The sequence below is a fragment of the Dermacentor variabilis genome, chromosome 2 (assembly GCF_050947875.1).
Source record: "Dermacentor variabilis isolate Ectoservices chromosome 2, ASM5094787v1, whole genome shotgun sequence".
Classification (NCBI taxonomy): Eukaryota; Metazoa; Arthropoda; class Arachnida; order Ixodida; family Ixodidae; genus Dermacentor; species Dermacentor variabilis.
The window spans coordinates 73,745,060-73,759,373 of NC_134569.1; the positions used below are offsets into that span (position 1 = coordinate 73,745,060).

General features: G+C 48.9%; 2 protein-coding genes across 4 annotated transcripts in view; one reads left to right on the plus strand and one right to left on the minus strand.

Annotated features, from left to right (window-relative positions):
* Positions 1-14,314, minus strand: part of Svil (Supervillin) — a 360,495-nt gene that overhangs the window by 273,503 nt on the left and 72,678 nt on the right. For all 3 annotated transcript variants that reach the window (XM_075680927.1, XM_075680923.1, XM_075680924.1), the window contains exon 2: positions 12,224-12,333. In XM_075680927.1, the coding sequence (XP_075537042.1) occupies positions 12,224-12,299 (76 nt within the window). In that variant the 5' untranslated portion in view covers positions 12,300-12,333. The remainder of the gene's footprint in view (positions 1-12,223; positions 12,334-14,314) is intronic.
* Positions 1-14,314, plus strand: part of LOC142572088 (uncharacterized) — a 159,306-nt gene that overhangs the window by 26,357 nt on the left and 118,635 nt on the right. The window lies entirely within an intron of this gene.

The window sequence follows — 14,314 nt, forward strand, 5'->3', positions numbered from 1 at the left end:
CTTGGTCTAGGGTGCCTGAGAAGGCTGCCCTTTGCGGGTTGAAACGAGAGAACTCAAAAAGAAGGTGCGCCATTGTTTCGTTGCACCCGCAGAATTCCCAAAGTGGGCTATTGGCTATTCCGATAAGAAAGGAGTACGCATTTGAATATGCTACTCCAAGCTTTAGCCGCACTAGAAGGGTGCTGTTACGTCGTGGAAGGTCGGGCGGAATACGGAGCTGTAAATTAGGGTCCAGGTTATGAATGCGTGCACTTGTGAATTCAAATGAATTCAATTGAGCTAATGTTAGGTCACGCGCAAGTGCGGAAAGTTTTTTCGCTGCGTCGGCTCTCGAAAGAGGATCGGCAACGCAGTTGACGCCGTCATGGGCAGATCGGGCAGCTGCATCTGCTAGATCATTGCCATATATGCCACAGTGATTAGACAACCACTGATATGTTATATCGTGTCCTTCGTCAACTATGCGATGGTGGACTTCTCTGATCTCTGCGACGAGCTGCTCATGTGATCCATAGCGCAGTGCTGAGAGTATACTCTGTAGAGCTGCCTTGGAATCACAGATTGACCATGCATGGGAGTGAATCTCAGCCTACTCCCAGAGCACACGACGTAGTAACAAGCTCTCTGCATAAAACAAGACTGCCTATGGTCGTGCCTGCTGCACATGAGCGCAGTAATTATGAAGCTATATCTCAATGCAAATGGAATATTTGTAATTAGAATCTTGCAGAATAGCACTGCGGCCATTTGGTCTTGCTAGATCGAAAGAGGAGGTGCAGCAGCGATACTCCTGCAGGAACTATCATCTATTACTAGATGGCGCTTTAGCTGCATCATGATGTTCGTCCTTTCAAACCACTACGTCGACTTACGGCGTACTCCGAATGAAATGTTGGTCCGTGTCCTTGTGCATGTGCTCCTAATCCCAAGCGGACTACCAGCGGGCAGGTTTGCTTCCAATTACAATTGCGCACAGGCTTACAGATGTGAGCGCGAGATATTCCGCGTTAGTAATCGAAAGATTCAGTTTCCATTTACGCCACCGAGACGGGTAACCGTAACACGGACGAAAACGGGGCGTCAATCGCCCGAGGCTGCATCGCGGCCAGCGTGAATAGTCTGTAGCCCTGTTATACACCCTGAATTTTCCCCGAGGCGCCACGAACGAGAGAAAGAGAGAAAATTAGGCAGCTGAGCAGGCCCGTAACCGACCGTACGCAAGCGCCAGCCGCATAGCACACGCCCCGAGCATATGTATACACATATAATACCGCACAGGGCAAGCACGCGTGCGCCGCTTCGCGTTCCTTCACTTCGCGCGCCGTGGGAGCGAGCCGCGCCGGTCTAAGGGGCCAGGCGGGCACCCAGCGCGGTGAGTTATTGGGAGGGGGAGGGAGGGTGCTCGCAGCCACCGAATGTGGGACGCCGCGGAGCATTTATTAGGGGCGAAACGCAATTAGAGTCGCCGTCGGCCCGCAGGGTGAGTTCGGTGTCTGTACGTACGTGGATGTGCGTGCGCGGCTGCCCGAAGGCGCAGCCTAAACGTCGCCCCCAGGGGCGATCCGTCACTAGAACCGCCCCAGATGAAAGGAGTTCTCTCGGTGTGATCTCTCTTCGGCGAACGCGTCTTCGAAGAAGAACGCGGCGTGTATAGGGATGCGCTCTTGGCCGAACCTGCGCGGGGCCTCGCCGTATAATAGTAGCATCAGCTTTAATATAGCAGCAGCAGCAGCAGCAGCAGAGAGAATTCCCCGCCGCGTCTGGCTGGACGCCCGTTCTCGTTCCGAAAACGTGAACGATCCCATTCAATGGATGCAGCACCGGCCTCGGGCGCCCTAGAGCGTGTTACGCCGATTCGCATTAATTCGCGCGGTCAGTGCTGAGGGAAGTTTTCTGTTATCCGTCTTTCTATGCGGGGTGGGTGCTGTGCAAACAACGTCATCACTGCGAGTATCGCAGCCTTTTATAGGTGGGTCTTCTTACAACCCGGGCTGTCTTCGTGGGCCTTGTCGGTGGGAAAGAGAGGCGGTGAACGAAGAGTAAAGCACCAGAGGACAACACCACAGAAACGCCGCGGATGAGACAGGCGACGCAAATCGGTGTCTCATTACGCGAATCACCCAAGTATAGGGCAGGCGGGGAAAAAAGAAAGAGAGAGAGAAAGAAATGCGTCCCAGTTTTGCAGGGCGCCCTCCCTTGGGTATATAAGTGCGTACCAGAAACAAATCATTAACTGATGTGTTTCCCATGCGCGTACCATAAGGCTTCGCGCTACAGCATGCCTTATGTAATCTAGATAACGTGCTGTCCCAAATATTCATGCGTAAGTGCAGTTTATAATTTTGACTGCACCTGAATGATCAATTGACCTCATCACAGTGAACATCGCAGGGTGATCAGATGCCAAATCCACATATATCTTCGCTCATACGAGCGGCTTTTCATTGGCCGACCGCCTTGTCCAACATCACGATGACCTTGTGCCTGTTCGTATACGAACAGTTCAAGCGTATGAGCACTTTCGTGAATGCGGTCACAATGACAAGCGGCACAGCTTGACCGAAAATATCGTGAAATAAATGAAGTGTTTGACTTGAAGAGTCTGTTGAAAACCCGCCGAGTTTGAATTAAAAATAGTTGGCGCATTACACAGTTTTGTAGCAGCCTGCTTTTTTTTCAATAAAGATTGAGAAGGAACGATGGGAACTTGGTTGCCATCATTGTTTACTACATGCTACACTAGCGGTTATACACCATGTGTCCTAGCTAACGCTTGCCGCGCTGTTCAGAGAAAATGAATGGTTGAAGAAAACACAGCGCAAGACATCATTTTAAGAATTATGGCGCTCCGGTCGTCAGAGGCCCCGTAGGTCTTAAAAATCGTATCTTGCACTGTGTGTGTGTTCTTTAAGATATTTTTTTTTCATTGACAAGCTTAGCTACGTTAGCTGGGACACCCTATATATTTTCCCGCTCGGTCATTTGAAAATCTGAACATGTCGAAAGTACACATAAGAGTGAAGATGTAGTGGCTGTAGAAGATAATGTGACTTAGTGAATTCTTTGCAGCTTTCTCTTTTTTCTGTGCTTTGCGGATATACTATATTGTGAATATACACTTACGTTCTCTTCGGGGATTCAGGGTTTTACGTTTGAACATTTTTCTTTTAATGCCTAACCTCAAACACAAGCCTTAGGTTTAGGCTTTTTGCTGGTTATATTAATGTATATTTATGTTGTATGAATTATTATTATTATTATTATTATTATTATTATTATTATTATTATTATTATTATTATTATTATTACAGCGCACTCTGCTTCGCCAATATTGTATAGTACTTCCAAAAAGCGAACATACTGCTTGGTCTTAACCGTTTTCGTAATTGACAGCCGTTATATAAGGCGGACGGCTCCTGATAAAGCTGCTACAGGGACGGACATATGTAAGGTTTATACGTGCTAGTAAATACGTTTCCAGAAGGATGCACATCTGAAAGCTTCGCCGACTCGCAGCAGGTTCAACTTCTCGTGAACAAAGTCAGGCTTTAGAGGCTAAAAATGCGAGAGCAGTTGCTGAATTCGGCACCCTACAGACTTCGGGCGTTACGCTAAAGTCTCTATGAAGCAAACACTTCGAAGGTTGGACCCCGTGACATCGTCTGCCTTTCTTTCTTTCTTTCTTTCTTTCTTTCTTTGTCGGTAGAGCTGTTCTTTTGGAGAGAACAAATTACTACTGGCATGGGCCTGTGGCACACTTTGAGCTTCGCCCTCAGTCAGTGTGTCAACGCTGTGGAAGCTTTGCGGTTCCAAAAATTCTGCGCGGGAAACAGAAACTACGGCGCCGAAAAATTGCGACCAGGATGCGACCGGGAAACAAGGACACAAAAGTATGGAAAGTACAATTAAAAACACAAAAAAAGAAGAATGAGAAGAAGCGACTACACACGGCCGCGTGTGACGCGCGTAAGAATTGCGACACGTTGAACCCGATTTAGGCGCGCCGGGGACTCCCGCTGCCACGACGTACACGAGGGCAGCGAGCGTATTTTTTCTCGTTTTGCTGTTCTCTGGCTCAAACCGCAAGGAAGTTTGCCAGCTGATTTTGCGGACCCACCACCCACGGATTTGCGCGGCACGCAACGCGCGCTTCAGACGAAAGGGGGTCGAACGAATCGGCTCTTTTGCGCAACCCCGAACGAAGTACCTGCACCCGCCAAGCACGCGGAACGGCCACGCCGCGAGCTGCACTCGTCAACGCGCGCAGCAGAGCGCGCGCCCCGCCAGCGCCCCTGCACGCCGTCGCGCTCCGCGTGATGTGGCTCCATCTGTCGACGAAGTTGCAAAATGCGCTTGAGGAGAGCCTTCGAAAGTAGCAGGTGGTGTTGGAAGATGCTGCGGAAACAATAGACGGAAAAGAAGAGCGCCGCCGTCTGCTCCGTTCCCATTGTTCGGAGAGGCGTCGCGAATCTTTCCGGTGTCTCGATGTGCCACGGAAAGCAAGGGGTTCGTTACACACCGGCTAAGCGACGGCAATATTTGGGTTATTATGCTCAACTGCGTTGTTGTAGGAGCAAGGCGCACACTCGCCCGCCATGGAGAACGCCGTGTTTGGGTGATTTTAGCGCGCGGACACCACGCTATCGAACTTTGCAACTTTGCTCGTTTGCTGTTGTCTCTCATCTTTAAAGAGCACTGCCTTTCGCCTACGTGTAGTGCTGACTGAATGCCTTTTGCTGCACAAATGTGCTTTAAAACCAGCAAGCGGAATAACACAAGTGATAATTATTCGAATTTATTTTATTTTATTTAATTATATCGGAAATATTGATCGAATGATGGCGACTATCACTACGTGATAGAGGCACGCCACAAAGGAAGATCGCGATTTAAGGTTTGGATCGTCGCACGCGCACCACGTCATGTAAAGCTTTGATGGTTTGGATAAGCCGCTTCAAGAGTTGCATCTAGGAGGTGAAATGGTCAAACCAGACTTCTACACGTTACAGAAAAAAAAAGTAACTGATAACAATTACAATTGCTGCTTCAAGAAATGTAATTGATTACTGTTACCGATTACTACCCCAAGAATGTGATTGAGCAATTACTAAAAAGTTATCGGTTACCTTAATGTTACTTTCCTCCCTATTTTATTAACATTGCGAAAATGCCGTAAATAAAAAGCTCGTACCATGCGTCTGTCTGCAGCACTTCACATGTTGCTCATCATCACAATAACTGTTTTTCCAATTATTCTTAAATAGTTTTCCCTCGTGTTATTGTGATGGCAGCTGCAGCGACACTGAAAACTAGCTCAATGGGCTGACTGACGAGAGAGAGAGGCAAAAGGGGAGAAAATTCAGGGAGGTTAGCCAGTTTAAGTACCGGCTGGCTACCCTGTGTTGGTGAAAGGGAGTGAAAGGTGAGAAAAATTCACACAATAACGCGATGCTACGTGCCAGAACTCAAGAAAAAAATCTAAAAAATAGAATAAAAATTGAATTGAAAAAAAAAGGAACTTTCAAAGTCGGTCGTACAGTTCACAAGCCCTTTGCCTAAACTCGTCTGGACCAGTGTCCTAAAACTTATTCTCTGTGAAGGGATAATCGTCCAGTCTTTAGTGTGCGGTCGCGAGTCTTTTTCTTGGCACAGTCTAACGAGGACAGTCACAGAGGAGGTGCTTGATCATCTCCTCGCAGCCACAGTTGTCACCAGCAGGGCTGTCGGCCACTCCAATACGGAAGGAGCAGGCTTTCGCGAATTTCACGCTGAGCCACAAGCGGCACAGAAGAGAAGGGCTTTGCTGTAACGTACGAGCACTTTACTCACTAGATTGGGGAGAGCGCTCTCGACAGGGCAAGTGAAAAGCTCAAAATTCGCCCATAGGTGATTCCCTGTCATCAACGTCGAAAGTGGCCATCGCTCTATAGAAGGGCGATTTGAATTTGACGGCCACAATATGATGGACCTGATGCAAGCTGGTTCGTGCCATGTGTCACCGGCAATTTTGAAAGATTATGGTAACGTAAAATAAAACACACAGAGAAACATCCGTATAGACTGCACTGAGCGAAGCGGAATTGAGCAGCTTTTACACCCCATAAAAGCTCCTAATTGAAGAGCTTCAGAGAGATAGAGAGACACGAACAGACACAGACAGACAGAAATTTACTATAAGAGAAAAACTCAGTGGTTGGACTTCGAATAGAGGTGCGGAAATCTGCAATTCTGTCATGTTCAGGTAGGCGAGGCGTAGCTGCAGGACGCCAATTGTGGGAAGGAGATAATCCATGCCCATGTTTTCATCCTTCTGTACACTAATTCCTGCCAAATTTAAGTACTCACAGCTGCGTCGCCTGTTATAGCATGTCTCGTCACAAATGTAACCAGTTACATGTAACTGATTACTGAAGAAAGTAATTGAATTACAGAGAGCGTCACCGAATAAACAAAGAAATCGTTAAATTACAAGATTACCTACATGATTGATTACATGTAATTATTTACCTACAAGTCTGGGTCAAACACACGCGTGGGACGTCATTGTGAGCGTAGCGCTTGATATAATTCGCGCTCGCCAGCTGGCCATATTAAAGAGCTGTACAACGCGATAGGAGTTTGCGAGCTTAAACACTAATACAGCAGAACTTGCTTATAATCTGAGCAGAAAGTCGACGAACTGCAATACACAGAAAGTACTGCTTAAGTTCCCAAGCCTTGTAAAAACACCACCAGCCAGAACGACCGAAAACACTTCTCAGTTCTCTTACTTATATAGTATATATTGCAAATGAGCATACCATGTGGAATTCGCTGGACAGACGAATTTTCCGGGCCAACCCTCTTTTGCGCGAGTATTTTAGCAGAAAATTATTGTAGCATAAGATTATTACTTGTCCAAACCGCTGGTCTGCACCTGATGTGGTGCAAAAAGATTTTTAGCCTGCAGCATAATAGCAAAAGACTCTAGCCTTTGCTTCAGGAAGCACCAGACACACTTGTGTACAGTCCTCAGCCTGTTGTTATACTAAACAGTAAATGTCGCAAGATGTTAATAGAAATACGTATAGCGAGCGTATACACGCGCTTATGACTATTTTTAGACCCGGGACTCCTACCCGCCGACCTCGAACATTTAGCGAGCGAACATACCGCAAGACCAGGCAGTTCGGCATACCGGCCAAACCAGAATGCCGTGCCGGAAAGTGCATGCTTACGTACTCACTGCAGAATGAGAATGAACCCTAAGTGTACTATCTTCTAAATAACATTTTAAAAAAGTAGTTTTTAAAAGGCGACAGCATCATCAACAATGGCCTGCCCTACACATTAACGTCTCCGCGCGGTGATACTCGTAACCACTGCTCCATCCAGTTATCGAAACGAAAAGTTATATTGGAACCACACACCTGTACTTAAAAAAAAAAAAAAAACGCTTTCTTTTTGCTCGCTGGTAAATCTGAACGCGAGCAGCCTTTATCACTTTCCTCAATATTCCTTATTAGGGTTTCTGCGCGTTTGCTTTTCCACCGTGCAGCAAAAAGAAAGAAAACGGCTTGTTAGGTAACTCTTTTGTAGCCGGCGGAAAGAAACGTTTTCTATTCAGCACAAGTCAAGCGAAGCAAACGCGTTCTCCGCTTCTGGTACGCGTACATTTGACACCCTACAAAGAGATAAGGCGAATCTGGAACGCTCTCTTCCTCCGCCTTTGTTCCTATATTTCTTTATAGCCTTCTTTTTGTTTTTTATGTCTTTGCTGCTCTGCCTACTGCGCGAAGACAGGAAAGGTTGCGCGCTGTTATGCAGATGCGCAGGGTGCTAGGTGTGGGAAGCGCGGGCCCAGCTGGCGACACTATAAGTAAGCAAATATATGCGCCGAGAAAGCCAGAAGGAGAGAGAAAGAAGGCTCTACAAAAGTGCGAAGTGAAGCACCCTCACGCCGAGCACGACTGGTGATACGCCTTCTTGAGGGCTGCTTCGGCATAAGTCACATGTCCGACACGCTTATCTCGATTTGGACGTTGCGTCACAGACGTCGACGTCTCGCGCACGCGCTCTTGTTGACGAGCCGGTCATCGAGGCGTGCCGAGTTGCGTGTCATATCCGGGGCGCGGTGACTTCAAGGCGGCTGACAAGAAGACGTCTGGCGAAATTGTTGGCGCCTCGAGACAAAGCTCGCTCGCTCGACGCCACGTGACGAACGCACGGGGTGAGAAGGTCACACCGGAATTTCATTTCTGCGAACCCAACAGCGATTTTTCACGCGAATCTGAATGACTAGAAGCATTACGGGAGAGAAAAAAATTATGCAGATCCCACGCTCTGTGGGAATCGATGTAAGCGAAGCTTTCTTTGCTGGTTGCTTTCATTGACAATAATTAGCGGTGATGTTGACGGCGAATGTTTAATTTCTTCAACTTTTTGTCCAACGCGAGAGTGGTGAGCTGATGTTCAATGTTACCTTGCGTGCACTACTGCTGTTTGTCTGCGTAGTACACAGAACACACCGGGAGAGATGTTTGCTTGAAGCGTTGTTGTGCACCATAAACTCTGAGGGAGTTGAGCATTGTCATTGCCTCACATGGCACATCGCACCATGGCAGAAGTATTAACCTTGAATTAGATTATGGGGCTGTACGTGCCAAAACCACAATCGGATTATGAAGCACGCCGTAGTGGTGGACTCCGGATTAATTCTGGCACCATGATGTAATTTAACACGTCCCAAAATCTAAGTGCACGTGCGTTTTCTATTTCGTCCCTGCCGAAATGCGGCTGCCGCGGCCGGGATTAAATCCGCGACCTCTAGCAATGCCATAACTGCAAAACTACCGCGGCGGGCACAGAAGTGTTGATTTCACGGTCGACCGGTCGCTTTCGTAGTGTCGCCTGGACTCTGCGGTGCGATTTAATTAATGCGGCTCTGCTTCTGCGCACCCTGCGTACTTTGTCCGTTTGATATAGCTGCACGGTGTTTATATTTCAGAAAGAGCATGAACACACTGTTCCGTACCTAGAACTTAAGATCATCCAGTTTGCCCGAAACCGCTGTCGTATAGTAGTAGGGCTTCCTTGCCTTCTCACGTAACCTACCCCCCCCCCCCCCCCCCTGTCCAACACAACTGCCTCTTCTCCCTACTCTCTACAGTTCTACCTACGTCCTCTCCGGACTCGCACGTTAGTAGAAAGCGAAGCGCTCCAGTTTCTACAATGATTCTGAGGGGGGTCACGGATAATTACAGCTGTGAAGAGGCTAATGTTGCGACGCCCAGGGAGCTCCAGAGGACATTGTGCACATTCGACGCGGCTGCATCCAAACGAGTTTCCCACGTCGCCTTTTCTCTCTGACTCGCTCCTGTCATATACACACACGCTCTGACCCACCCCCCGACGCGATGTGCCAGACAGCAGCAGCAGCAGTAGTGGGAAAGCCGAAGGAAGAGGCAAAGAAAGCTTCGCTTTAATGAACTAAAGGTTACGAAGGTATACACAGTCCCTTCCTGCCCTGTTGGGACTACAGTCGAGGCAGCATCTTAACAGGCTCATAACATTTTGTGTTGAATGATCTAGGACGAGTTCTAGTTCGTAGAAAATCGTCAACTTTTTGATAGGTGCGCCTTTGCATGCTTTGTTACGTCGTACTCTTGTCTTGGAGGTCGAACGCCATGAAATACTGGAAATTTAAAGCGTAGACAAAGTTTGCAGCCAAACCTGAAGCATGCATTTACATATATTCACACACGCACTCAGATACATACATACATACATACATACATACATACATACATACATACATACATACATACATACATACATACATACATACATACATACATACATACATACATACATACAAAGACAGCACAGCGGAGCGACTCTGTGACCCTGGACCATCCGCAGTATGCGTGTGCGATGGAATAATAAACGGCTACAAAAGCAGGAAGACAAAAGCAAAGCAGATTGATAGACGTGCTGATCGTGTTGTCATCGTCCCGGTGGCATTCGTGACTGCAGCACATGCCCACCTCGCAGCATTCGATATCGTGAGGCACGCAACGAACTGTCACTGGATGTCGTCTGTTTTAACATAACTAAAGCACGCGGGAAATCGGGACGCCGGCACTTTCAGTAAAAAAGAAGAGAGGAAGGGGAAAGTAGTTAGTCGACTCGCGCGCCCTACGTGAGAGGCGGTGAAACAATGCCGGTCAGAGGTGTCGAGGTGCGTCAAAGGGCTGAACGCCGCCGTATGGTGTCGGTGGCGGAAAGCAGCGCGACGGCTATTGTCGTTGCCAGACCACCAGGCGCTGCGGGAGCTAGCCCACTAGGGCCGGCCGTAGAAGGAGAGGCGAAAGCGAAGCTGCAGAGACCACGTCTCTCCATTCGCGTGTTGGCCTCGATGCGTACCCTCTGGAACCGGAAGTGCGCGACGGCAGGCGTGCGGAAAGTGCGGGGAGTGCTTTAGTAGTCGTGTTCCTTGATTACTTTTTCCTATCTGAGCGCCTAGTTAACTGCACTTCGAACGTCGTCGTTGAGCGAGTTCCTGAAGCGGGAAAAGAAAACCTGTTCGCGAACTTTGAGGGGGGTGGAGGGGGGGGGGGTGAGGTAACGACGATGAGAACTGCCGTAGCGTGCGAATCCGACGGAACTACCGTTCCTTCGAGAGATAATTCCATCACTAACACGGGTTACAAAATACAAGAACACATAACTGCATCTCCGCGGTTTCGAAGATCGACGCGCCGCCACATGTATATGAAAACTCATTTAGAACTTCGCCACTCGGTGAGGTTGGAAAAGGGTAGGTTGCGCGATAGTACAGAGGCGATGGCTTTTAAAGTAGATATCGCTTGCAGCAGAAAAAGGATTAAAATTAAATCCTGGCGTTTTACACAGCGGCGACGGTACGCCCTTGCCTACCTTTCTTCAGATAACTCTCGTGCGCTAGCATCGTGCGCTGCCGTATTTGCAGATGTAGCTCTGGCAATGCCATGGGTGCAGATCATATGATATCTAAACGCGCACAAGAACTGCAAGGCAAGCGAGAGAGTCACTGGCCTGGCTCGCGTTCGTACTGTTTTCTGAGCATTTAGGTATACACACTACACTGTACATACCTGCGCCAACTCCATCAATCTTTCGGCCTTCTTTTATTTTATCGAGCAAGGTGCAGTATGACGCGTAAACAGATGAGCAGCGAACCGTAAGAGGAGGTCGTTAATCATCCGGCTTAAGCGCTAATGGAGCTCAGTGTGACACTTCTCGGCGTTTACAAGGCGTGAAGCGCATTTTGATGGACTCTTTAACTCCACAGGCGTCCGCAATCCGTCCTTGACAGGCGTGCAGCTGATACTCGCATATTTATGACGGCACGGGGATACGCCTGGCTGCAGTCGGCGGGCGCAAACACTTACGGCGCGCTCTCCTTTCGCATCCCACCAGCCGTCGGGGCTCGTGACGATCCTGAGCTCTCGACGACGGCGGCAATACATACACTGCATGTATACACTGCATGTATACGCGCCGAAGCTGTAGTAGCTTAGTTTGGCGAACGATGCGAACTTCTCCGGATCTAGCTCCGGGGCAGTGTGTTGACATTATAAGCACACCAGAGTGTTTCAGTAAAAAAAAAATAAAAAAAGGCTACAAGCAGGAACTCGCAACAGTGTATCTTTAGAATAGCACGACTTGGTAACGTGCGCCCGTTCTCCCCACGTACTGTTTTCACACCGACAGGCGCACACGAACGCCACGCGTATATTGCGTGCACGTTGTGCCGACACCCTCTTCGTCTGGCCAAATCGAGGTCGCGGCTAATCCACCGCCTCACTGACGACATACGGCTGAGCGGGCGAGCAAGAGCGAAGCAGAAAGAAAGCAAGAAACAAGCCAAAGCTGCGCCGATATACAGGCGGCCTCTGTACGTGCGCCCGCGACGTGCATTTTAATGAAAGCGCGCGACAGCGAACCGTTCTCTGTGCCCACGTAACTTGGGAGCCTCGCTTTGCACACATCCGGGAGGCCGCGCGAGCCTCGTCCTTTCTTTCGGCGTGCGCACGCGCGGTGTGTGCGCGTTCGTTAGTTTGTATTTGAGCGCGCTGTCGAGTGTTTTATTCAATCGAAGCCCGCTTCAAGGCTGAAGTCGCGCGAGGCGCGCGCTGTCCGCTCTATGAATCATGCAGAGGCATAGCGCCGCGTGTCTGTTTGTACACATATGCGTACTGACCTTGCGGCGAGGGCATGGCTGGCGTGGACGGCGGCGACGGAGGGCCCGTGGTCACCGGAATGATGATGGGCCGCATGGTTGTTGTTGCGGTTGCGTCCGCGTCACATCACCTACGCACCGAGAGGAAAACGCGCACGAGGACGTTAGAAAGGAAGTATCGAACGGATGTGTACACGAATGCATGCAGTGGGTAAAATAAAGGAGGACATCGGTGCGCGCGGCACCATTACGAACGGAACAAAAAGATTACGCGAAGCTATATAACGCGTTGGAAAGGGGTCGAGGACGCTATATAGACTGTCGACGTGCACCACGTCAACACAGAGTTACTCACACGAATGATTTTGTGGCCTTGAAGAAGTAAGAAGTAACATGTGTACGAGTTGGGTATAAAGTTAACAAAAAGCAAGACCGGAGAGCTGCTACGCGTCAACGCCTGTACACAACAAAGACATGGACAAATACTCCGCCGACGGGAATCAACACCTCTTTGATCTTGATACCCCGATATCCTTTTGTCTTGTGAATTGTTAACAAATCATTCGTTGCTAGGCACAGAAATACCTGAGACCCCCCCCCCCCCTCTTCTTTTTTTTTTTACATAACCACTTCTGTCAATAACGGCCCTGAATACTATAACAACATTTAACTGTATGGACGCATCGGTTTATTTCCATTCATAAAAACGTGATCGCTATAGACATATGGCATGCAAGTGCCATCGGGCTTTTTCCTTATCTTGATGCGTTACTAAGTGTATCATTAGGGCTAAACCCAATAATAACGCTGCTAACAAAGTCGTAAAGCTTACAACGTAAAGGGAGGCACAAAATAATTCTGCTATGCAGCTGAGCTTTCGAAACGCCTCGGTTCACTCCGCGAGTAAAAGCGCGCGCTGCTTCGCCCAAGATGGCCAGCGAAAGCAGCTCGAACGCATTCAGCGGCAAAACAGCCCGGGCTTTGACCCCAAACACGCGCGTTTCCGACGGCGTTATTCCCAGTTCCGTTCCTACCCACCACGCATGCTGCCACGAGTGGCTAAAATAATGTGCATATATAGCAAGAGCAAAAGAGGACAGGCGGGGACTGTTGCTGCATGGCGCCCCAACACAACCGTAAGTTTCCATTTGGTTATGTATCCGCGCTGCTGATCTATACACACACGAGGCATCGAGCCCGAACACCGCGTTCAACCCGGCCCAGGCTACGCACTGCTTCTCCTCCCTCCGAGAGGGATGCGCTGTCTCGAAATAGCGGGTCGCGCCGCACACCGTGCGTGCCCCACGGAGAACCGTGCAGCACTGCGAACGCTGCAACTGGCGCCAGCTAATCGGGGAATCTGCATGGGGCCGAATCAGCAAGGATTTTCGTTCGTAAGTGATCATTGCCATGACCACTGCCATTGTCTTCGCTGATAATATGGCCAGCATCAGGATTGGCTCCACGCCGGCTCTTACGGACAATTCTATAACGTAAGAACTTTCTTCTTCTTTCTTTTTGTGTGTTTGTGATTACCGGCCTCGGACGTGCATTGACGTGCGCTAAGAAGTTTGTCTTTCTTTTACGCTACAACTTGTATAAATAACATACCACAAAGCTCTGACGCCATAGAGCTGTTCGTAAGAGCAGGTCCCAGCCAATCGTTGATGCTGGACATATGATCATACTGCAGGCGATCGGCGAATGGCAAACGACACTTAGGTAGGAAAAGCTTTGAGAATTAAGCCCCAGTTCTCATTTGGTCGGCGTGTGCCAATGCTGCGTTGCTATATACACCAATTGGATACCGACAACGGATCCCTGCTAGTGGCCTAAGCGCTAAATGCCTCGTGGCTGTATACGACGCGGAGGTCGAAAACGCAGAGACCCATTTGTTTTTCGTATAAGATGTGCTTTTCATTACCTGTCGACGCCATCACATCGTAGGCTGTCGCATTTGGTGGGCATTCGTTCTTAGTCATTGTGAACGAATTAACAGCTATGCGAATCCGTCCCCGTAATGATAGTTCTTCCATTTGCGTAACTACGTTACGTGATTAGTCGGCCTCTTAGTTGCGTCGTTGATATTACAGGGGTATAGGAACACCTCGT